The sequence below is a fragment of the Ailuropoda melanoleuca genome, chromosome 2 (genome assembly GCF_002007445.2).
Source record: "Ailuropoda melanoleuca isolate Jingjing chromosome 2, ASM200744v2, whole genome shotgun sequence".
Lineage (NCBI taxonomy): Eukaryota > Metazoa > Chordata > Mammalia > Carnivora > Ursidae > Ailuropoda > Ailuropoda melanoleuca.
Window position 1 is genome coordinate 129,827,282 of NC_048219.1, and position 26,321 is coordinate 129,853,602.

At 37.3% G+C, this 26,321-nt stretch overlaps 2 protein-coding genes across 4 annotated transcripts in view; one reads left to right on the plus strand and one right to left on the minus strand.

Moving 5' to 3' along the window:
• The first annotated feature begins 5,688 nt into the window (after positions 1–5,688).
• LOC100484470 (growth/differentiation factor 3-like) lies at positions 5,689–13,886 on the plus strand. Its single transcript, XM_034642157.1, is given in 3 exon segments — positions 5,689–5,695; positions 12,903–13,245; positions 13,247–13,886. Coding segments are annotated over 3 exon segments (990 nt in total).
• PLA2R1 (phospholipase A2 receptor 1) overlaps positions 13,814–26,321 on the minus strand; it is a 113,030-nt gene continuing 100,522 nt past the window's right edge. For 2 of the 3 annotated variants that reach the window (XM_034654608.1, XM_002928392.4), the window contains 7 exons: positions 23,159–23,397; positions 21,419–21,587; positions 19,880–20,020; positions 19,264–19,380; positions 17,937–18,113; positions 15,336–15,368; positions 13,814–15,213 (listed from right to left, as the gene is read on the minus strand). In XM_034654608.1, coding sequence (XP_034510499.1) covers positions 14,999–15,213; positions 15,336–15,368; positions 17,937–18,113; positions 19,264–19,380; positions 19,880–20,020; positions 21,419–21,587; positions 23,159–23,397 — 1,091 coding nt within the window. In that variant the 3' untranslated portion in view covers positions 13,814–14,998. The remainder of the gene's footprint in view (positions 15,214–15,335; positions 15,369–17,936; positions 18,114–19,263; positions 19,381–19,879; positions 20,021–21,418; positions 21,588–23,158; positions 23,398–26,321) is intronic. The other variant, XM_019809140.2, reaches the window with a different exon arrangement.

Sequence of the window (26,321 nt, forward strand, 5' to 3'; positions counted from 1 at the left end):
TGAGTTAGCTGAGAAACTTACTTGCCCATCTCTGATTTTATGACCCAGTTGCATGGCCTCTTTTGTTGTTCCTCTCTACCATGCCCCAACTCCTCTAACTTCCACCTTTCTTGTAGTGCTCTGGGGTTGATCAAACTGCAGGCAGCACAAACTACGGACAAGAGCTGGAAACCAGGAATCATGAGATCAGGTTCTGAATCCAACTTTGCCACAAGTTAGCCATGTATTATTCAGTGGTCAAATTGAAGAATGTTTCTAAGCCCATTTTCATAATCTGAAAAACAGGATGCGTGATATCAATCTGTGATCCCTCAAATACTACTGTGAAATAAATAGAATGAGAGCTGGTGGAAGAGGCCTAGTTGTCACAGAAAATGGACGCTAAGTGGAGATGGGTTGAACCTCTAAGATCACAATTGTGTCCCAGGACCTGTTTCTTAATTTTAAGCCACAGAAAGTCACTCTTGTTTGGGACCAGGAGATGTCATGCCTTAGCTCCCCCTAACTAAACACCCACAAAAGCCAAGCTAGAGACTGTAATGCCAATCTAGGATTGTTCTGCCATCCAAGTAAACATAGTGGTTGTGTTCTTCCATCATTGCACCAGGACAAGTCCCTTGGGTCAAGATCCCCTTCCCAATGAGATTACCCATGCTTGAGCACCTACAATAATGACAATCTGGGGGCTATCACTGCCCCTACAAAATCATACAGGAGACCGGAACTACTATCACAATGCCAGTGTATTAATTTACAATTAGAAATTTAAGATGAGTACTTGCACAATGAACACCTTCTTTCAGGTATATGGGAATTTAATCATAATCACAAGCCATTGTATCATAGGCAACCCCTCTCCCAGGACCTAATATATTCAAAGTCTGGGAGATCAGGCATTCTCTCCATACTTGGCAAGCCTACACTGAGGACCCAAATCAGAACTAGAGATTTTGGGCATGGAAATGGAATAAAGGAAGTTATGCTTATAGCACAAGGTAAGATGGTTTAATAATACATCCATCTCATCCAGGGATGACTTTGTAGTCCTAAAATTCTTGGGTCATTCCCTGGGAGCCTTGCCATTGGAAGTGGAAATACACGTTGTTCAATACCCAAGTATTGAGGATGTCCGCCTGTGAGCCTGCTTCCATAGGGGACTGATTCCCCTCCCTATTCCCTTCCTCAGCACCTTCTTGCTTTCTTTCCACAGACATGTTTAATCAAGTTACAGTCTAGACAGGTAACCTGGGAAGCTATATTCTCTCTTAAAATGACTTGCTTATTTATGTTCAGATCCATTCTGTGTGGATTTCAGAGTTAAGTTCTGAGGAAAATTCTTACTTCCTGTATTTGCTGCAAACTTAAACACTGATCACTGAAAAGCAGCTTACAACTTGGCTGCCATGCTGGGCCAGCCAAGCCCTCTGTGAAATGTGCTGTTCCAGTGGTGGGCAGGGGGGCAAGGCTTCTGCTCCCTTGGGTTCCTTCATAGGCTTCACACGAATTGGTTGTGTTTGTTCCCAAATATATTTATGCCAATTGATACGAGGTATTGTAATTTTATAGTTTAATTATATTTAAAAACAGAAAACGAGTATAAAAAGAAAATTCTTTTAAGAAAACTCAGCTAAAATCTTTGAGAAGACTCAATACAGGTGAATAGCTAATTCTGTTGTTGAACAAGACAATTATTAATATTGGGGAAAGTTATAAAAATTTAGGGCTTTGCACTCAGATTGGCCTACAACTATCTTTAAATTTGCACTACACTGAAGATACCGAAACTGGAGATTATGGACAAACCCTGTGAGTATGCTTTATGCATGAGGCCAACAGGAAGCCATATTAAAATGAATGATACTGTCCCTATACCAAAAGATCCGTGAAAAAATGTGTCTTTATGTATTCTAATAGAAAATAAAATGTTTACACTAAGTATGCATCTATCAATTTCTATGATTCCTTGCTTTAACTGGTATTTTTGATTCCCTGAATCCCAACTGAGTTAGATGAGAGTACTTCCAATGCAGTGTGAGTAATAACAACGATAGGATGATTATGATGGCTGCCATCCAAGGAAGTACACTTCTTAACAAATGCAATTTACTATTAAAGTGTAACATTAAATTAACTTATTAATATGCAATTAAATTACAGATTATCTTCTAAAGTAGTACATAAGCAAGTAGGCCTTCCTGCTCAATATTTCTCTTTTCTCTCTAAACTTCCCTTGGGAAGTATAAGTTGTAGTATCAACTCCAGGGAGTTTCTGTTGTGGATACCGATGTCACTAGCTCTCTGATCCTTCCCCGTGGCCAGGAGGCACTGCTTCATTCGGAGGTGCCCCGTGTTGTGGCAGTGTGTGAGACACTGGTTTTCCTTTGCACTTTTAGGTGTCATCTGGAGTAAAACAGGAGTAAAACAATTTCTTGTCTGACCATATGAGTTTTTGCTTAAAGACTATGTGTACCTATGGCCTGGGTAAACACTATATTTATTTAGACATGCTATTTCTTTTTAAAAAAATTTTAATTCCAGTTTAATTAACATACAGTATTATATTAGTTTCAGGTGCACAATATAGTGATTCAACAATTCTATCCCTTACTCAGTGCTCATCATGATTGAGTACTCTTAATGCCCTTCGCCTATTTTACCCGTCCTCCTACCCACCTCTCTTCTGGAAACCATCAGTTTATGCTCTATATTTAAGAGTCTTTTTTTTTTTTTTTTGGTCTGTCTGTCTGTCTCTCTTTTTTGTTTGTTTGTTTCTTAAATTCCACATGTGAGTGAAATCATATGGTATTTGTCTTTCTCTGACCGACTTATTTCAGTTGCATTGTACTCTCTAGATCTATCCATGTTGTTGCAAATGGCAAGATTTCATTTTTTTTTTAATGGCTGAGTAATATTCTAGTGTGTGTGTGTGTGTGTGTGTGTACCACATTTTCTTTATCCATTCAACTACTGATGGGTATTTCCATAATTTGGCTATTGTAAATCATGCTGCAATAAACATAGCAGTGCATATATCTTTTCAGACATCCTTATTCTTGAACTGAATTCTCATTTGTCTCCACAGAATTGCATTTTGAATCAAGAACTCCGAAGTCCTTGGTGACAGCAATGTAATGCTTCCTTTTAAGTCCCCACTCCTCCCTACACCTTTTAGTGAGTTTTCCCTGGTTCTGCCTTCTGGCTCTGGGTCTCACTCTCTCCTCAAAGTCTGCAGGGGCAAGAGTCCCACTGATTCTTAGATCTCTGAGTTGGATTCTAGCTCCTACCAGCTCTACTCACCAAGAAGGTAAAAGTAAAGTTTAAATAACCTCCTGGAGACATGACCTCATAAGTTGGGGCTAAAGAAGCTCAAGTTAATTCACAAAATGCCACGTGGAAACAATAATAAAGTCACAGTTTTAGGGTTAGGGGAGGCAAGAGAAAATATTAATGTAGTTCTTTAATAGTTTGCCATATTAAATTCAAAGTATATTTATTTGAAGAATGCCCAGGAAAATATACAATGCTTGAATTTAATGTAAATGAGACTCTTAATGAGAGAGACCAAAGAAGGCATTTTATATTAGTTTTAAAAATCAATTTCCATTATTAAATAGAAGCTGAAACAAATTGAAAATAGCATAGATCAGGATGTATTTTTTTTTTTGCAAAAAAATGGTGTTGCTACTCATAACTACAAGAAATGGATGACAATATTTTAAATGAGTTAACTTTGGCCCACCATGCCCACTTCGTGGTGTGAAGAAAACGGCACTTGAGTGATTTTTTTTCCTTAATTTGTTCTAAATTACAGTAAAGTGCTCGGCAAGAAGCAAGTGCTTGTGTTAATTAACTCCGAGTAAAGAAGGTCACTGGTATACATGGGACTCATTTTGTGGTTTTAGTTATGGATTTTCTTCTGCAACTGCAATTCTTCATCAGGCATTATAAGCACATGTAGATCTTCAATTTTTTATCTAGCATTTCAGATTTAGACATATTTGTTTATTTTTATCTTCAAAATTTAAAATGCAACAGTAATGGAATTGACTTAAATGGAACATATGGTTCAACATATTTATAAGTATACCTAAAATATTGGCCATTTATGTAGACCTGAGTATTAGAGCTGAATTTTTGGGGGGTATTTTTAGAAGTTTTAATTCCAGTGTAGTTAACATACACTGTTATATTAGTTTCAGATGTACAATATAATGATTCAACAATTCTATTCATTACAGTGCTCATCAGTATAAGTGTACTCTTAATCCCATTCACCTTTTTCACCCATCCCCTACCTACCTCCCCTCTGGTAACCATTAGTTCTCTATAGTTAAGCATCTGCTTTTTGGGTTTGTTTCTTTTTTTTCTTTGTTTATTTGTTTTGTTTCTTAAATTCCACATGAGTGAAATCATATGGTATTTGTCTTTCTCTGACTGATTTATTTCACTTAGCATTGTACTCTCTAGATCCATACATGTTGTTGCAAATGGCAAGATGTCATTCTTTTTTATGGCTGAGTAATATTCCAGTGTGTATATATACCACATCTTCTTTATGCATTCATCTGTTGATGGACACTTAGGCTGTTTCCATAGTTTGGCTGTAAATAATGTTGCAGTGAACATAGGGGTTATAGTTGAATTTTTTTTAACCACATACCCTGTTGTATTTCAAGTTTTACAACATAAAGAATGAACAAATCTGAGTTTTCATTTTATATTGAATTGTATACATCAGATGTAAAATTCTAAATGCTGTAAATTCTTGTAAATAATCCAAGATACCCTAAGTTTTGGCAGGCTTTTAGAACCATAAACCGCTAAGTCAATATTTCTAAAACAGATATTTCCTTTAAATGTTTATTTCTAATGTTCAATTATAAAAGCTTTAGTTTTTTTAGTGTAAGCCATGATTTTTATGCCTATGAATTATAAGAGAGCCATAGTATATATTAATTATTTTGCTCATATAACACATGATATATAGATTTTTAAATTGAAATTGTTTACAGAATTTAATATTTGAATGCTGTGGTATGATCAGCACTGCATACTTACTCACTTCCTCCAATTCACTGCTGTAATAACTTGGAATCACTATAAACAAGTTGGCTTTAAATGGATTTACACACAGTATAAAGATAGTAATGTCTACCATTCTTATGATTGTCTTTTTTCTGAGGATTCAAAATTTAGCTACGTGACAACTTGGGTCTGCCTTTTCATTGTTAGCCCCAAACTGAAAACTTTTTTCCTAAATCAAAAGATATCAAAAAAGATATTTTATCTAAAATTTTCTACTTAATAGGTATCATTCTCTATGTTAAGCTTCCTTCTCTACCTGACAGAATTAATCAGTGTCCTTTTATTTCTTTCTGATTCTGTTCCTCCTGTTATTATTTGTACCACATTGTACTGCAATTATTATTTACATATTCCTCTACCATTGAGGCCCCATGAGAACAGAGACAATTTTATTCATATTTCCAGCACCAGATCCAAGGACCCTCTCTGGGCCATAGTAGGCTCTCAATAAATACTTACTGATCAGAACTGCTTATCAATATGTTGAAGTGCTGTCCATATATATATAATAGTGCTTACTAAGACATGTCTAAGTATGTTGGATTGCCCATTTTAGGTTTTTAATTTTTTAGATCAGGGTCAGCAAACTTTTCCTCTAAAGGGATGGATGGTAAGCGTTGGAGACTTTGTGGGCCATTTGGTCTGAGCTCTGCCATTGCAGCCTGGAAGTGGTCAGACATAGTGTGAAAATGAAGGAGGATGGCTGAGTTCTGATAACTTTGTTTACAAAAACAGGCAGCAGGCTGAATTTGGCCTTGCCAATCTCTGCTCTCAGTCACTGTTTTGAGGGGTGGAGGAAGAGGGAATGGAGATGCCAACCACGTATTGTAATAATCACTACAGTCCAAGTGTCTTATAAATGTTGGCAATGAGAATTATGATGGACAAAACATTTTTGAAATATTTGCCATTAAGACGAGGCCATGAGATTGTTGTGGATAAGCAGAAGTAAGAGAATGAGAAGTCCTGACAAGACTGGGGAGAGTGTGGAGAAAAGAGAGCAAAACAAATAAATGTGGCTGACAGCGAGATGTATGTCGGTCCAAAACCTCCGGTAGGAGGGCTGTTAGGTCAGATTGAAGAAAAGATGAATTCTGCTTGTTTTTCATTTGGGTCAGGAGAGAAAGAACATCAAACAGCCGTGTTCCTCAAATGTTTGTATTTGCACACTTCCTAGAAGAATTTTGAAAAAAAAAAGATGTATATCCCTTCACACATTTCCAAGTTGACACATAAGTAGGATGCAACTTTCAGCATATTATAAATAATGGCATTGAAAAAAAGTGTCATGTCACTCTGTTAATATATCCAATGGAATCTCATATCATAGCATATTGTTCACTTTTTTAAAAAAGATTTTATTTATTTATTTGAGATAGAGCAAGAGTGATAGAGAGAGAGAGGGAGAGAGAGAGCACACATGAGTTGGGGGGAGGGGCAAAGGGAGAAGCAGGCGCCCGCTGAGCAGAAAGCTGGACATGGGGCTTGGTCCCAGGAGTCTGGGATCATGACCTGAGCCGAAGGCAGACGCTTAACCAACTGAGCCACCCAGGTGCCTGGATTTTTCACTTTTTATTTTGAATGATTTTAGGTTTACAGAAAAGTTGCCAGTATAATAGAGAATTCCTGTCAGCTTACTCTAGTGGTACATTTCCCACAACCATAGTACAATCATCAAAACTAAGAAACGAAGGACGCCTGGGTTAAGAGGCGTAAGTTAAGTGGCTCTCTGCTCCCTGCTTCTCCCTCCCCCTCTGTCCCTCCCCCCGCTCGTGCTTTCTCTCTCTCTCTCTCACTCTCTCTCAAATAAATAAATAAAAATCTTTTAAAAAATTAAAGAAAACTAAGAAATGAATACTAGTATGATACTGTATTAATTAAACTATAAATTTCATTCTAATTTCATATTTTCCCATAGTGTGCATTTTCTGTTCTGGGATCCAGTCCAGGATGCCACCCTGCATTTAGTTGTCATGTCTTCTTATTCTCCTTCAATCTGTGACATTTCCTCAATCTTTCCTTTTATGACCTGGGTGTTTTGGAATTGGTCAGTTGTTTTGGTGAAGTTCCTCAATTTGGATTTGTCTGGTGTTTTCCGTTATTAAATTAAGATTACGCCTTATTGAAGAGGATACCGAGGAAGTCATATGCCCTTCTGAGGGCATCATACTAGGGAGTACATGATGCAGATATGGCTGATTACTGCTTATATTAGCCTTGATCACTTGAATAAGGCGGTTTCTTTACTGTAAAGTTAGTACTTTCCCATTATAATTAGTTACTGTCTTGGGGGTGATACTTTAAGGCTATGCAAATTTCCTGTTCTCCTCAAACGGTCACCCACTAACTTTAGCACCCACTGGTGGATCTTGCCTATATAAATTATTACTGTTGTGTTTGCCTAATGGTGATTTTTTTAAAAAAGATTTATTTATTTATTTCACAGAGATAGAGAGCCAGCGAGAGAGGGAACACAAGCAGGGGGAGTGGGAGAGGAAGAAGCAGGCTCCCAGCGGAGGAGCCCGGTGGGACTCGATGTGGGACTCGATGTGGGACTCGATGTGGGACTCGATGTGGGACTCGATGTGGGACTCGATGTGGGACTCGATGTGGGACTCGATGTGGGACTCGATGTGGGACTCGATGTGGGACTCGATGTGGGACTCGATGTGGGACTCGATGTGGGACTCGATGTGGGACTCGATGTGGGACTCGATGTGGGACTCGATGTGGGACTCGATGTGGGACTCGATGTGGGACTCGATGTGGGACTCGATGTGGGACTCGATGTGGGACTCGATGTGGGACTCGATGTGGGACTCGATGTGGGACTCGATGTGGGACTCGATGTGGGACTCGATGTGGGACTCGATGTGGGACTCGATGTGGGACTCGATGTGGGACTCGATGTGGGACTCGATGTGGGACTCGATGTGGGACTCGATGTGGGACTCGATGTGGGACTCGATGTGGGACTCGATGTGGGACTCGATGTGGGACTCGATGTGGGACTCGATGTGGGACTCGATGTGGGACTCGATGTGGGACTCGATGTGGGACTCGATGTGGGACTCGATGTGGGACTCGATGTGGGACTCGATGTGGGACTCGAATGTGGGACTCGATCCTGGAACGCTGGGATCACGCCCTGAGCCGAAGGCAGACGCCTAACGACTGCGCTACCCAGGCGCCCCTGCCTAATGGTGATTTTTATTTCTCTCATTCCTTCTATACTTATTAATTGTAATTCTGTAGAAAAGAACTATTGTTTCTGCTCAGTTTATTTATTCATTCATTCAGTTGTTTATTTTTTTATCAATATGGACTTACACATATTTATTCCATGGGTTATAATCCAATACTATCAATATTTCTTTGCTCAAATGGTTCTGACATAGACCATTGGGAACTCCATCAGGTTAGTAGTTCCGGTGTTCTTTGGACATGACCTAATCTTTTTGTGAGCAATTTTTTACTTTCAAGATAATCCACTTTCATCTTTCTTGCCCCAGACCTGGAATCAGCCACTTCTCCAGGGATCCCTAGTTCCTTTGATTGGAGATACCTTAACAATTTGAATTCCATCATAATCTATTTAAAAATAGAAATACACACAAACAGGCTTTTGGCAGTCAGAGATTTTACTTTGTTTTTCTTCTTAGTCTTGCATTTCCATTCCAATCCACCCACAGAATTTTATCCTAATGTAATATATTTTTAATTTTGAAAGTATTTTATTCATCACCTTGTCATGTTGGCCTACAGTAAAAAATATGTATATAAATTAAAGATATTTTTAATATTCTCTGTGAACATAAGCCCTAAGTATTATACATTTTCTTCTATATTGAACTGTCACTTCAATTTTTTTTAGTATGCAATTGATCAGAACATAAATATAGTACAAGTTAATAAATAATTAGTATATATCAAACTAAAATGTTATAAGTAATGTATCTCTTAATGAAATGGATGTATCACAGATAAAATTAATTAATTATAATTTAAAATTGCTAGAATGAGTCAGGATTTAACTTGAATTCTATTATTATTATACTCAGCTATACGTGCTGAGAAACTCTGGTCGAGATTGCTGGTTCTCATTGTGGCTGGTTATCCTTTCCTTCCTGAGCACAATGGAAAACCTCACAGACTTTCTTGCAGTTAGGTTGGACCATGTAACTAGTCTGGCCCATGATATGTGAGTGGAAGTGCCACTTAAGAACCCAGAAACTTAAGAGTTCTCTACTCCTTTTTCCTGCCATAGTATCACTGAAAGCCCCATATTCCTGAGGTAGGGAAATGCAGCCTGGATCTATGAGTTATTGCTTGGATGTGAACTTCCCTGGAGAACCAGTGGAACCATAGCAGGCTCTGCATGACCGAAAAAGTTAATTTTGAGTTTTGTTCTGAACCATTAACATTAGAGGGTTCATTTGTTTCTACAGCATGCCCTAACCTATCCTGACTAATATAAAAACTTTCTCCATATAAAGAAGTAGATGGGAATGAAAGGGGACTTGTTATAGCAATATAATTTTATTATTTGAATTAGTTTCTCATTTGTGCCCAACGTCACAGTGATCCTACATTAAAAATCACTTTTCATCATCTGTCAACTGATAATTTGATTATGTCCTTCTTGAGTTTTGCTTAAAGCAAAGAACTGGAAACAGTCAAGTTGCAAAAGGATTTGTTACCCAGTCATTAGAGTGACTCACTTTGTCAATTTCCTAGATGTAAAATTAATAGGCTTTACTAAGACTTTTCAAATTACTATTAATTATGCCTGTTACTCTTTCACTCATAGGTACCCCTTGTTTTATCTGATATACAAAGTAAGGTTGGGAAAAATGATATATTGTTAATGTCATTATAGTTTTGTTAATACTATTTTTTTATTAAAATGTCTTTATCTTAATAAGTGCTTTAATTGTGACACTAGAGTTGCCAATTTAGTTTATTCAGGCAATGAAACATATTCGTCATAAAACTTAATACGTAAGGCCAATCTTCATTGTCAATCCCTGAGCCAAGTAAGACTTAATAAATGGTTCAGAAAAAAATCTAATTCCATTTTTCAATTTAATGAGCATGTTAATACTCACCTTCACTTAGAAATCTAAGGCAGGTAAAGCACAGACCTTGTCATAAGCTTTTCATCAGGATAAGGTAAGATGTCAGGTTCCTATCAATATCTACACTCCCTTTGCTTTCACCAGGAATCTCTCCAGAAATACCTTCTCTGACAATAGTTAGGGGCTGCATGAGATAGTCTTAAACAAAGGTAGTAGTTATCATTTCTTGTGTTCTACTGTATAATGCATATTAATTTAGAATATCCCAACATGGAATTTCTCACTCATCACTTCATCCTTCATCAAAAAATGTATGAACACAGGGAAAGACATGAGGCTCTACATGGTTTTAGAATTCCTTTATTAAAAGAAGCTTCAGTGACATCATGACTTTGAATGTTTTCTCTTTGTTTGGTGCCACGGAGGATTTTCCCAAGATAAAGCATCATAGAAAGATTTGGAGTGAAAGCCATGGGTTTTTTGGGTTTTTTTGTTTTTTGTTTTTGTTTTTTGTTTTTTAAGGTAGAGATAGGAATTTGTACAAGAGTGGTGGAAAAGAAGAACCAGCATGACACTATGATCTTACATGTGTTCTTATGCAAGTCAGTTCTAAGAAAGAATATACATGAAGGTTAAAGATTCTAGAAACTGAGCTCCTTAAAAATATCCATGCCCCTCTGCTCCTTGGAAATCTTCATGTACCTTCAGGATATGTGTCCTTAGTATGAAGACTGTTAACTTAAAGAATGTATTTCAATAGTCCATGAAAGCTACATACTTAATCAAAGATAGGTCCCAAGTTAGCTTCTGTCAGGTAGAGGTAGGAGACCCATTGGAGGACCCCAAGGCCCTCTAAGTTGGAGGCCCTCCTATATAGGAGATGCCTGGACCCAAAATGCAAAGTCCTCCTGCAAACCCATTGTCAATGAGAAATAAAGCTTTGTTGTGTTCAGCCACTGAGCTTTTAGGATTGCTCGCTACAGCACTTAGCCTCCCCTAATAGAGTAACTGATGGTGCTAAGTTGGTCTCACTACTGCAGAGGTGAAGTGGCCTTGTATAACTGCAGTGTTCAGGTAAAGAATTGGATGGGAGTCACAGCCAATATACTGGGAATAAGGCAGTGCCAGGGAGAGCCAGAATGGAGCCAGATCAAAGAGAATAGACTACAGGTTGCACCAACTATAGGCTTCGTATCTGATGCCAGCAAAGTTCCCAGAGTGGGGCCAGGCAACTATCCTCAGTGGACACAGATATTCATAGTCACTTATCACCTTCTCCTCCTAGTACTGCAATGACAAAAGTTCTCATATATCCAACACCATTCTGAGGAGGAAAAGGAAACTCCAAAAGACTGTTTATCTAAGGAGAGCACCTAATCCACCCTTGATAGGAAGTGGAACTTTAAACTGAAGAAGCATTTAAACTGAAAGAAGACTTAGAATTGGAAGAGCCCAAGATATACTTAATTATAAAATCCAAGATTTTCCATTACCCAGAGTCATGGATAATAATTGATTTTTTTTTTTTTTGGAGAGGGGCACATTAATTATGTGTGAATGAATTCGTGACCCTGATGCTTTTTTGCTTTTCATGCTATAGCTAAGAAATCTAGTTCAGATTAAAAATAGATGTACAAAAAGTTTTTTAAAGTGCATATCTATAAATAAAACATAGTATTTCAGTACTTTCTATTTCTGAAATTTCAGTAATGGGAAGGAGTGCATGATCTTGTCCACGGGGACAGACTCCCCAGAGATGTAGTTCAATACTAAGTAGCAAAGTACAGAGCATTGACAAACGGTGCAGTTTCTTTCTGCAAAACCACTTTATTAATGCCAGACTTTGTCAAATTGTTATGTGTGACTATTCCACTCCAATATACCTTGACTAGGAGGATAATTGATTAGCAGTTTTTACCAAGCCCACTGAAAAGAATAGAACTTTAATTTCATTTGACAGATTGTTAAATCGGGCTTTTATACCACCTAGTTAGTTCAGGCCAATTATTCTTGTGAGTTATAAATATACAACTCTACATAATATAGTATCTTTTAAAAAATGAAGTCTCAAAACTTACAAAAAATTATGGAAGTAGATAGTCCTAGTGTGTAAACTAGACACAGTAGCAAAGAACCGCTTTTGGAAGCCGTATTAACTGTTTCAGGACATAAGGACTCCATTCTTAGGGTATGCTCATCAAATTCTATTTCTAATGATGATGGCTTTTCACTTAGAGATTCACTCATACTTTCTCCCAGAGCTCCACCTTGTGACTAGTGGCCACTAGTTTCAAGGCAGCTGGATATAATAATTAAAATGCACACTCTGGGGAGGCCTTGAGATTCCCCCACTTCCTCTCTATCACAAGACCTTACTTAATTTTCATAACTGGTATTTTTGGTATTTTTCTGGTATTTTTCTACTTATAAATTTCTTTACTGCATTTCTCTCACCAGAAAATAAGTAACATAAAAACAAGAGTTCTCATTAATTTGCTCACCCCAATACATCCAGTTTCTAGAATGGCACTTGGTTCTTAATAGGAATGCAGTGAACATTTATGTAATGAGTAAACTTTAAAATATTGATTACGAAGTTACTTTTCCATAATGAGAAATTTGTGAAGGAAAGTCAAATCTCTGATATTTAATTTATGGACAGTATCATGCTACCAATCATTATTTACCAACTGCCCTGACTAGTCCGACACAAATAGAGATGGTTCTTAAGAACCATAGTGCCTTCACCCCAGAAGTTCCAACCTGTGCCTTCCATCTTGAAGAAAATTTTCCAGGATCAAGAGGCGGCCACAACCAAAGGGGACTCCTGAGATTTCTGCTACGTAAAGGATCTCGGTACCCGTGGGAAGATACTCCGACTTCTCCTCGATCAAGGTCTCTTTCTTGACTCCGAGAAGCTTCCTCAAGCCTCCTCCTGCCTGCGGAAGCTGCTCCACTTTAACCTGTCTGCCATTCAAGATAAGGAGAAGTTGACAATGGCCCAGCTGGGCCTAGATTTGGGGCCCAACACTTCCCATAAGCTGGGACCGGAACTGGAGTTGGCTCTGTCCCTGGTTCAGGAGACACGTGTGGGGCCAGTCCATCCCCAGACCAGGTAAAATGCTTGTGTTACAGTCAGTACCATGGCCACAAGGTGTTGTGCACTTCAACCTGCTGGACGTGGCTAAGGATTGGAGTAACAACCCCCGGAAGAATTTAGGCTTGTTGCTAGAGATACTAGTCAAAGGAAACAGCGAGTCGGGGGTGAATTTTCAGCTTCAGGACACCTGTGCCGGACTGAGACAGTCCCTTCATGCTTCCCTGCTGGTGGTGACTCTCAACCCTGAGCAATGCCACCCGTCATCCCAAAGAAGGAGGGAAGCCATCTCTGCCCCTAAGGCTTCTTGCAAGAGCCTCTGCCATTGTCACCAGCTGTTCGTCAACTTCCGGGACTTAGGTTGGCACAAGTGGATTATTGCTCCCAAAGGGTTCATGGCAAACTATTGCCATGGAGATTGTCCTTTCTCGCTGACCACCTCCCTCAACAGTTCCAATTATGCTTTCATGCAAGCACTGATGCATGCAGTTGACCCAGAGATCCCCCAGGCTGTCTGTATCCTCACTAAGCTGTCCCCCATTTCCATGCTCTATCAGGACAATGACGACAATGTCATTTTACGACATTATGAAGACATGGTAGTGGACGAATGTGGATGTGGGTAGGCTCTTAGAAACAGAAGGGGTGTTCTTAGCTTAAATCTTCTAATAAAACTAGCAATGTGGTTTATGAAAAAAAAAAGAACCATAGTTTACTAAACAGAATACCCCACATTAACTCGTTTATACAGCAAAAGTATCTAGATTATAACTGGACAGTCATTTATTCAGTACTTCTCAATATATCTTCTAGTGTGGGTCTAATGGTACTGTAATTCATATCTTCATTTATTTCCCCTTTAGATTTAAATTATATTTTATACTTTTAGTTGTTAGGAGAGTTACATATTACATTATACCTTTAGTTTTAATAAAGGCCACAAGTTTTAACAATAGTAAAACTTCAATAAATTCCTTTAAGCTTATCTATATTTTAAAATATGAAACATAGTCATCATTTAGTAATTGAAGGTTTTAGGCCATCTTATGTAGTTGCTTATGCAAGTGTGCTGTAACCAAGATCTTTCCTATTTAAAGACAGGTAATTTTTCTTCTTTAGTTTGAGAAGTCAGAACTAATAAAAACAAATATCATCCTAAATATTAGTTTAGAGCCCAGAATGTGTGAGTTTTAAGCTTAGAAATCAACTGATGTTGATGTTTCTAAACCCTGATGTTAAAATGATTGAATTAGAAAACAAACAAGAAACCTCTCAGAAGCCTTTAACTTTTCGTCTTGTGTACAAGCATAGAGTCTTAAAATTTGTTTGGCTTCCTCTCTTTTTTAATAGAATGAGTGTGAGTAAATGTCTGAATAGATATCAGATTAGTTTGAAAATTCTTTTAAAATTTCAGTAGAAGCATATTAATACAAAACCTATTATTCACATTCGTTTGAAAGTCTTCAATAGGGAGTTACTTTTAATAGTTCTTGTTTTCTGACTGGTAACCATTGTATAATTTCCCCATTTTAAGAATAGATCACAGTTTGGGGGAAATGAATAAATCAACACCCATCTGATTTGGTTACAGTTCAAAACCAGTAATCAGTTCAAGAATAATTAAAATAGTGACACAATTCACATTATAGTGGCATCTGGCCTGTAAAGGAAAATGCAGGGGAGACTCCTCTTAAGTCTTTACTTATTGTTAGGGCTGTGGCATTCTCTGAATTCACTGTTATTGCTCATTCTTCTCAAGATCACAAATGAGAATATTTTCTTCCAAATGTACTGTACTGAAGTTGGTTGTAGGGTAGTAAGGATTCCCAAAGTGTGCAAGTCTCCTGAAGATACCTCTGTTGTGCTTGTATACGCAGAAGGAAAGTGTGGAAAGTGCCAGAATTACTAGTAGTGTCAGTGTTACTGCAAGAGGTACAATACTGTGACTTGGTCCTGAAAGAAGATGAAAAAGGAAAAGTTCAATGACAATGGGCTAAGATAGGTACTGTCACAGAGTTACTTTCTATTTTATTATTCTAAGAGAAATCAAAATGTTCTGTACTGTTCAAACCTACCTTTTCCTGAGTGCTCCCTTACTGCGCGAATATCTAAAACCAAATAAAAAAAACTGAGATGAAAATTGTCTTCTAATTCAGCAAAATTATGCTATTATTTATAGCAGGGCTCAGCAAACTATGGCTCATGGATCAGATCTGGTACCTGTTTTTATAAATAATGTTTTACTGGAACTCAGCCGTTTATGTATTGTCTGTGGCTGCTTTCATGCTAAAATGGCAGTGTGACAGAGACTATATGGCCCCCAAAGCCTAAAATATTTACTGTCTGGCCCTTTACAAGAAAATTTTGCTGACCCCTGATTTATTGTAATCATTATTATTGCTCACAAACACATACACTGCTTTTTTTTTTAAGCTGGAAAATTTCCATCCAGTCTCAGCACTGTGCTGTAATAAAAATATGAATAAAATACAGTTCCTGCCTGCAATGAACAAAGTGTTGTTAAGCTCTGAGATGGAGTTTGTCCAGCAATGATAATCTCTTTACCTGCCTGCAAGGATTTTAAAATCAGTATCTTCTCACCTTTTCAATCCCCAGAATCTTGGGAAATGAATAATAGCTCCTCCATTCAAAAAATTGGAGGGTTCCTGTCTGAGGACTTTCTACTGTAGAAATGTATCTCTTTCAAGTAGACTCTATCTTAAAATTTGAACTCTGCTATTTTTAATCTAGGTAAAGATCCAGAGAAATATGTAGAGAATGACTCAGAGGAAGATCAGTAGAGGGACTGCGAGTGGAGGAAGTGCCTTGGTGCAGTACTTATGTCCATTCACTCTTACATACTTAAAAGAAACATTGTCACCAACAGCAAAACCACATTAACAAAACTTGTTTTTGCAATTTAAAAATAATACTGTACACTTTTTCATAATGCTATTGAAAACATATATTATGTGTGTGTGAAGATACTTTTTAAAGAGACTATTAAAAGAATAATTATTCTCTGGATGCATGCGATGGGCAGATATAGAAGGAATATGTAGAGTCAGAATATTTGGAGCATGGTCCTTGATGTAGTCCCAATCTGGACAAGTGCTTTTCTCATCTGTAAAATGGGAATATTATGTCTGCTCCACTGCCTCAGGAAGTTGCTGTGAGGGATGAAAGAGGTGTCCTCTATATTACAGGAAGCTCTAAAATCCTGTACAGACATGAGGTATTCCTGGTTTGTTTTTGAAATTAAATGCTATTGACCACTTGGGCACACTACTTATTAGGCTTCGTCATGCTCTCCATGCTATCCACACTACTGGGGCTTGAACATTGGTGTTGACACCTACCGGTTTTTTCTCCTCCATCCCGCCCCCCCCGCCCAGTGTCTAATAGATCACCAAATCCTGCTGATTCTCTTTTCCCATTTCTACTCTTCCTCATGTTCCCAGTTCTGTCACTCAAATTACAACTGCCTCCCTTTACATCTGGATGAGTGTGATTCCACTGCAGGTGTCTACAAAGCACATAGGGGCTCCCTGTCTTCTTCCCCATGAAGTTCAGCTCTTGAGACTGGTACTCTCTGTGAATGGATCCTACATTACTGTCCAGTTTTATTCCCATCACCATTTAATGTGAGACCTTCACCCTAAGCTCATTCTCAATTGCTGCCTTTAATCAGACTGGGGCTTTTGTCTAATAAGGCTTCCCTTCTCTATTCTCTTTATCTTTTGGGATTCCAAAACCTTGTCTCCTCTTGAAAACCTTCACCAGCAGCCGAGGCCACACCAATTCCTCCTTCTCTGCTGTACTGCCATCTAGAAATGTTGTGATTATTATTTCTACATTTCTACTGTTAATGATCATTTTTAACATCCTATCTTAGAAATCTCTGTATTGTTTGCAACTGACTAGAATTTTCTGGCTTAGATTTCTAAAATTATTATTTTTTTTTATCACCACAAACTATGTGCTCAAGACAAATTTAAAATACGACTTTTATAATATATTAAGGTTAGCAACAGAGAATCACATCTACTTATCCACAACAAAAATATCTAGGCCTAGATTATATTTTCTGGTACTGAAGATGAATCTTAAAATTTCTGAGTAGCAGTTGCCAGAATTAGGGTTGCTGGTTAACATTGCTAGTTCGATTTTTTTTTTTTTTTTTGGAGGTTAAATTGCTTTTTTGCCCATTAACAGCTAGGGCAACTCTGGAAAGCAATAGTCTTTTTTTTTTTTCCTTAAGTTTTTTTTTTTTAATTTGACAGAGAGAGAGACAGCCAGCGAGAGAGGGAACACAAGCAGGGGGAGTGAGAGAGGAAGAAGCAGGCTCCCAGCATCCCAGCAGAGCAGGGAGCCCGATGTGGGGCTTGATCCCAGGACCCTGGGATCACGCCCTGAGCTGAAGGCAAATGCTTAATGACTGAGCCACTCAGGCACCCCAGTCATAGTCTTTATAATGATTTTTTTTTCTTCATATTAGAGAAGGAAGGAGCTGAAATGTCCTCTTACTTGTTTGATGTTGAACAAGATGATAAGGTTAGAATCTATCTGAATACTCCCTGAATACTTGGATTTTCAAAGCTTTAAATGCTACAGAGGTGGATCACTATTAGTCAGGGTGGAATCAAAATGAAGAATTACCCTCTGGCTTTACCTACCTGCTTCCATTTTGCATATAAATCCTTTTTTTTCTTGACAAGGGGATAACTGCCATACTCCTTCAGGGATCCTCAGGGCAATACACAGATGGGGTTTGACATGATCCATCTCTGGCTTCCGAATGCCCCAATTTGACTGGTCTGTGGGAGTTCCATCAAACCACTTTATGGTTTCATCTGTGGAAAAATTGTTGACTTACTATGAATTATATGCACAATTACCAAATACACTAAGCCTGGAGTGAACCATAAAAAGCAGCTCCTCAATTTAATGAGACTGCCTCCTTATCTGATGGATGAAACTTGATAGGTACAGTCATGAACTCAACATCAAAAGGTGGGTATTAGTAAAGTTGCCTTGTGAACAGTTCTTTATTTATTTTAGATATATTGTTCTAGTTTAGTTCACTTAGACTATCATCTTTCTTAATGTAACAGTGTGAATTTTGAAATATTCCTTATCATTATTATCAATTTAAAGAAATCATTTTAAGTCCTAACATCTATATCATTGCAAAATAGCTAACTTTCTAAAATAATTTTACAGTGAACTTCTCTAAAAAGCAAGCCACCCCTCAGTATTGAGGGGTGGGGACAATGATAGAGTCCATCCATGTGTAAACAATAATGGGGGTGCATTGTCTGAAAGGATTTAAAACCAACAATAAAAGTAACTAAAAGTCAGTCATCTTTTTATTGTCACAATGGACTAGAAATTTGAAACAATGTCTGTGATTGAAACACTCCTCCTTATCAGAGTAGACCCACTTTCCACCTTGGTATACCACTGTAATAAGTTCTCCATACCAATTAAGATAATTTTCTTTATAAGTACTTTAAATAACCATCAATTACATAGAGAGAAGAATGCCATGATCTCATTTGATCACAAACCCTGGTTTTTATGAAAAGCAAATAATTCTAATAGCACAATTTATCCCTGAAACATTTCTATAATTCTGTTGTGCTTTTCTAACATTAAGGAATAATTTGGGTATTTTCAAATAAATAAGGTTTTGTTGTCTATGACTAAGTCTGTGAGCACAAGTTTCCACCCAAGAATCTTCATGATGTAAGGGTAAGTATAAGATAAACTTGTTGTTTGCTTGTTTTCATTTTTGGTATTGTAAGATTATTTCAAGGGACACAAAGGTATAGAAAAGGGCTGCAATATTGTCTTTGGAAGAAACGGCTTTAGGATTCATGCTATTCTTTCACGGCAAATGTATCCAAGAAGAGCTTTCTGATTTGCAGATGCCATTTTCATCGACTTTAACCACCATGTATTTATTTATGCCCTCTCCTCTCCTCTAACCAAATCACTTACTGTCACCATCAAAATGAGCATTCAACCAAACCATCTGGACAGAAGAACCAAAAGCAGAAAGCTCTTCTAGGAGAAATGAATTTTCATCCTCATCCTTGATTGTTAAAAGATTAGATCCTGTAAAAGAAATAAGCAGTAAATAAACAAGTATTTGTGTTTATGTGTAATACAATTTAAAAATGTCTCCTGTACCACAATTTGTAAAGCTCAGTCTTGGCAAAGTGAAAATTCCTATTGTAAATAAGTGATTTTTGATTAAAAATTTAAAAGTTATACCACATTTATTAAGAGGTACAGGTTGTACTTAAGACGTCAAAGCATAGAATATTAATTTTAGGGAACTTAAAATTCTAAATCAAATGCATTCAAAAGGAACATTTCCTTGGGAAAGTGTACTATTCTGAGACATCATCTTAGGTTTTCAAATTCTATCCTGGACATTGAATTTCATAGATACGCCATCCCCAAACAAGCAAATTCAATAGTATTTATTTTTCTAATTTTTTTGTTGCTCCTAAAGTCACTAAATAATCAGACAAATGAAGAAAACCACATTGTTTACTGAAATGTCAAGAAGGAATGCATGGAAAGCATTTTACCATCACAAAAGAATTACCTTCCTTTTTGCAAAATTCATGAGCAGCCTCAAAACTCATACTGTCTAGGACTGTAGAAAAACTGTAGCAATTACTTTTGAATTTTATCCAGGGAATAGATGTTTCTGAGCACAACTCTGGGCGTCCGAATGGTTTTGTTTCTATGAACAAAAATCAGTTATGATTTTAAGGTGGTGACTGGGTTCATTTATTAAGATAAACATTGCATTAAATTCTATGACAGACTAAGATAAATATATGTAATGAGATTTTCATGATAATACTCTGAAAGAATGGGTCTAATATAAATGATTATAAAACCAAGACTGGTTTGTAGCATATCTGGCAGAAATAATCTTTACCTACACATAACAGGGTATATTAATGCATAGCTTCTTAGGCTTAGTTTGGGTGCTGCATGGGTGAGCGTGGCTGTCTTTCATGTTTATAATTGGTATCCTAAATGTTGGGAAAACTGGGGGATGTGTTCATGGAAATACTGGAAACTGAATGAAGTCAGCAAGAGGCACTTCCAAATGTACAAAATGTGTTCTGTGCATTGCTGAATATTAAAGATTTAGCAAATCCTTATCTGCCAATCAACCTGTGAAAGAAATTAACGCATTCAGTAAAGTAACAACATAATAAAACATAATACGTAACTAAGGGAAATTTCAGGTGGACTTTGCTTTAGAGGTCAAGCATGAGAGTCAAATCCATGCTGAGATCCTAATTGTGTATGGCTGTGGGCATGTTACCTGTCCTCCTCACACTTGGGTTTCTTTATTTATAAAAAGAGAGCTAACAACAACATCTTCCTTACATGAGAAATTTATTTAAAATGTTTTTTTCTTCTAAGTAATCTCTACACCCAACATGGGACTCAAACTCCTGACCCTGAGATTAAGAGTTGCATGCTCTACTGACTGATCCAACCAGTGTGCCCCTACACAAGAAGTTTAAATGAGCTAGTACCTGACATTTCTTAAACACTCAATAAATGCAACGTTATTGAAAAGGGAAGCATAACTTTCATGGTGTTTTAGAAGCAGAATTAGCTTTTCTTTCATACATGCTCTTAATGCAGGTTTCTAGCCTGATTTCCCACCTCTCCTTACTGGTATCCTGCCGTGCAGGCAAGTCTCAGCACCAGCTTCTTTTATACATGTCCAATCGTTTCTTCTTTCCATGTCTTTGCCTAAGCTTTTCTGCTCAGAATGCCTCTCCATGTCCCATCATTGTTGGACTACACCCCATCTATTCTTCAAGGCCAGTCTCCATAGATAGTCATGTCCTTCAAGAAGTCTTTCTACTTATTCTCAAGCGGGTATGGTGTGTTCTCTTTCCTGCTAACCCCCACAACACGTGCTACCTCTTTTCCATCATTTGGTAGCCCTGCCTGGTATAATAGTTACTTGTCTAAACATCACCTACCTCAAGAAGCCTCTTGAGGGCAGAAACTTCTTATTACTCTTACTCATAGCTCCTGCTTAGCACAGTGCCTTGCACACAGTAGGTTCCCAGTATGTATTTGTTGAGTTGAATAGAATTGAACCTACCAGTAGGTACACGACAAATTGCTCCTTGAAGAAATGACTCGCAGGCTGTGCTACTCCAGCGCCCACTGGTGTCAGCAAAAACACAGTCACCCAAAACAGATGACTCATCATCTTTCCAAAAAGTGAAGGAAGATTTGGTTCCATCTGACCAGTCAAAATTAAGACCATTCTGTGGAGGGAAATCGAGCTATCATTTCCTTGCTAGGACTGCTGGTGGCATTACCCAGTGCTGTTTGAGCAGCATTTACTTCACACATAGATTTATATTTCCACATCTAGACTTATTTTTCAGGGGGTCTAGGACAGCTTGTGAATATGGCTGACTAAAAGAAATATCTGTCACAACAGTATCTATTTTAGTTTTTGGGAATCCTTGGTTCCCTGCCACCATAATTTCCCAGTAAACAACAGAGTGATGTTGATCAGTATCTTGTTTTTGACACCAAAAAAATTTCAGATTGATCAAAGATTCATACAGAAAATTGAAAACATACGTGCTAAAGGAAACTTAGCTAAATATTTTATTCTCTTGGTGTGGGGAAAATCTTTTCAAGTCCGATAAAAAATCCAGAGACCATAATGCAAAATTGACTACATGAAGTTAAAACATTTTATAATGCATAAATACAATAAACAACCATAAAATACCATTCTCTCACCTATCCTGATAGCAAGGATTAAAATTTTGATAATACCCAGTATTAATAAGGATATTTAAAAATGTTATGTTGTCATAGTTGTTGGCATGTAAATCAATACAAACTTTGGTGGGCAATATGGCACTATTTGTTAAAATTTAAAGTGTACTTAGCAATTTCACTTCTAGGAATTTATCCAACTTGCACAAAGATGTTTGTTTGTATTATTTGTAGTTGTGAAAAACTGAGAAGAACCCAAATTTCTATTCAGGGGAGAATGGTATAGTATATCCTTATGTGGTGCTGTCCCAAAGAATGTGTTAGATTTTTATGTGCTGACATAGAAAACAGTACAAGGTATATTAAACAGAAAGCAAGTTTAAGGACAGCACATGTAGTATGACCTCATTTGTACTTAAAAAACAATATAGATATTCATTATGTGTATATATGTACATATGTAGAAAATTTCTAAATGACGCACAAGAAACTGTTCACAAGTGATTATTGTTGGGGAGTAGAACGAGAGGTTGGGATAGAATAGATAGATTTTACTTTTCACTACTTTGAGCATATAATGCTTTTACTTAAAAAAAGAGAAAACTAAAACTAAAAAGGTCTTCCTCTCCAAAAAAAAGGAGAGAAAACCCATGTGTTAAATTCCAAAGGGGTACTGAATTAATTAATAATCACATTTCTAGACAGGAAGCATGATCCATTTTTCTTGGGGATTTCTTAAATGCAACAAATTACTCAAATGCAGGTGCTTGAGTTTAAGATGTGTTCCATTGCCCACAAGAGGCAGTATCCCCAGATACTCAGAAATTTTCAGAGAACCTTTGAAGGGCATTAATTCCCAGAAATTAGGCAAGTGGATGTATACTCTAAAAAGGTGTATATCTTTAATTTGTAGTCATAGGTAGGCTCTTCATAAGGTTGGTCAGTAGTTAGTCTATGAACCAATTTATTAAATGTTACTATTTACTAATTTACTATTATTTCTGGTAACTTTTTTCTGTTAATTTCAGTGGCCATATCATTAAGGAGGTAGATGTGAAACTTAACTTATGCAGGGATGTTCCAAGGGATTTAAGATACCTACATCTGCAGTGAATAGTCCAATCCAGTGGGCATATCCTAGCCGGTTGAGGATAACAGTGAGGAAGGACTGGTGATACTGATCTGTAATGCTGGCCAATTCTGCTCCATGCATTAGGCAGGTTTTTATTGCTGTATACCAAGTCATATTTGCATTAATTATTTTGTAAGTTCTGTTCCCATATTCCAAGGTATTGGGGACTGGATACATATCAGATGTATTTATACTGTGTCCAGAGGTATCTAGAGCAAAAACAACAAAAGTCATTTCAGCATCTGGTTAAGAAAGGGGGAGACAAACTTAGTTTGGATTCCTGTCATAATGGTCCGTTCTGTGGTTAACATCAGAATTTTCCTTCCCAGAACTATTTCAAAATGAGAATAATACCTGAAAGCATAGGTGATGCTAAAGAATAAGAACGCTCAGGAAATTTAATGCATGAGTGTCTTTAAAAGTATACACACACAGTTAAGCATTTCTAGATTTCCTATTTTTTTACTGTTCCTTTTTAAACTGACCACTTTTTGATGGAACTGATCTCCTTAGGTAGGTTTTATTTCACTACCTACACCCGGCCTAACAGCTCTGGCAGAACTTAATACTTACTAAGAGAGTATTGACATATATTTTGTTGTCATATACAATGTTGCAAACATAATTTTACAAGTGCATATTCTCAAATACCACCCTTTATTAAATTTGAGATTGCATGATAGTTATCATGTTTAATATTTACATGTATAAATTCTAGAAATAAATTTAAAAATTACATTAATAAACACTTAAAATACACCCATTTGGGGTTGAAAAGAAGTGTGACCAGGTGTGGATAGGTCAGAAGACCTGGGACTCAATCCCAGTCCTGACTATACAGGGCTAAGTGACCTTGGGAAAATCAATAATCCCTCCAAGCCTCAAATTTCTGTTCTATAAGAGATGAGTAAGGCCTTCCTTAGAGGGGTGTGGGTAGAGCTCAGAGACAACCATATAAGGCACTTATGGGAACTCAGTATTTGGAACATAGTACCTGGAACACAGCAGGTGTTCAGTAAATGTTGGTTCTTTATGCCAAGTAAAAGCGGCAAAACGGGAATTTGACTTTTACCTAAAAATGTGACCTCAATAACATAGTAGTACATATTGTAAAACTAAAGTGAAATTAATCTATTAACCAACAAAATCGTGATGGAGTACACTTTTATACCTGTTTATTCTTTACTAGAAGTCTGTTTGCCAGCCTGTGTACCAAGTCTAAGGTTATTTTTTAAAAAACCCAGTATGATACCATAGCAGATTTTTTTAAAATGATAATAATTAGTAAGATTAAGGTAATTGAAATTTTTCAAATATGTGACCTAATTACCAATTTAACTGTTTTCTCCCATTATATATCTGTGTTTTCACACATACAAAATTCTCCATGTGTAATTGATTCCATCAAACTTCAAAACATAAGTGATTTTGAACAACATGATTTTGTCACCCACCGACCTAAAAAAGAAAGATCTATCGGAAACCAAGTCCCAAACTGGGGCTCTTGACCTTGTCCTTGTCTCCCTGTTATTTAGAAATCTTTATCTTTGAGGCAGTTAGACTCTAGGCTCTACATCCAATGTAAGCACATATTTATATGGCAAATAAAGAAGTGGAGCAGAATTTGGACATTTATTGTAGGCTACAAGAATTTATGTAGTTGATTAATATTTTTTTTGGAAATAATAATAGGAACAACTATCATTTGTTAATATTGCTGGCAACTTGCTAAGTATTGTATATACACAGAGTCTGTGAGATAGTAATTATCCTATTTGACAGATATGGAAATCAAGTTCAAAGACTATAAGAAACTTTACTGACAGTTATTTACAGAGGTGGGGAAGGAACCCAGGGAGGGTGTGAATTCCAGTGCCTATGCTCTCAACCACAGCTACTTTATACTGTGTCTAAAAGAACATATACATTGTTAGTCTCAAAAATATCAGAGAGAAAGTCGTCAGAGTTTAAAGAAGTGGGACATTTAAAGAAGAGATCAACATCAAGGTCATAGAATAGAATCATTGTCTTTAACTGAGAGACCTTGAATACATTATTTACTTTTTCTAAGCCTCAAGTTTCTCATCTGAAACATGGGGAGACTTTTACCTATTTATCCTAGCATTGTTGGGAGGCTTTTATGCCTTAATGCTTCTGAAGCCAAGGCCCAGTGCCAGGTATATCATAAGTGTGTAAGTACATGGTATATTGATACTTCTTTCCCTACAAGACTCTGCTTTTCTCATAATACTCTTTTTTTTTAAAGATTTTATTTATTCATTCGACAGAGAGAGAGACAGCCAGCTAGAGAGGGAACACAAGCAGGGGGAGTGGGAGGGGAAGAAGCAGGCTTCCAGCTGAAGAGCCTGACGTGGGGCTCGATCCCAGAACGCCAGGATCATGCCCTGAGCCGAAGGCAGACGCTTAACGACTAAGCCACCCAGGTGCCCCTTCTCATAATACTCTTGCTATAACTGGTTGGGTATCTTCTTTCAGTTCCTGACTATTATTATGTTTAATGATAACTGTGAATTAGGAAATGGGGCTTCTCTGGAATTGTTTTTCTGGAGATGATACTTAGTGCATTAAAAAGTTCACATGCATGCAACACAAGGGGTATAATTCATATTCCAAGTAAGTGTACATACAACAGGCTTCCTAGAGTTCTACCCAGCTCCAGACACAAGCTATGGTCTTCTACAGTAGCACGGTAGAGGGAAGCCTTGCACTTGGTGAAAGCGTGAGATATGAGCTGTTGTTGTTCTTGCTGTTTTTATTTTTATTATTCGAGGTCACTTACAGCGCATCCACCCTGACCATCAACCCCACTATGTGTAATAGTATGGCTTTTATATGTATTTCACACCAAAAGTCACTGGGGGTTCTGATCATCAGCTCTAGAAACATGCTGCATGCCATATTTAGCCACAGAGAGCATTTTTAGGTTTCCAAGAAAGTAGGAAATATTAGTTTGTTTATTTCTCTGATTCTTTTCCAACATTTTCTTAATGTATTTTTCATTACCTGAACACACTCATAAACCCAGAATAAAGCAGTAAAGCTATTTAATATGGCCAAAATGGATGCTTAAACATGGTCATCTCTCAAATGAATGCTTAAACATGGTCATCTC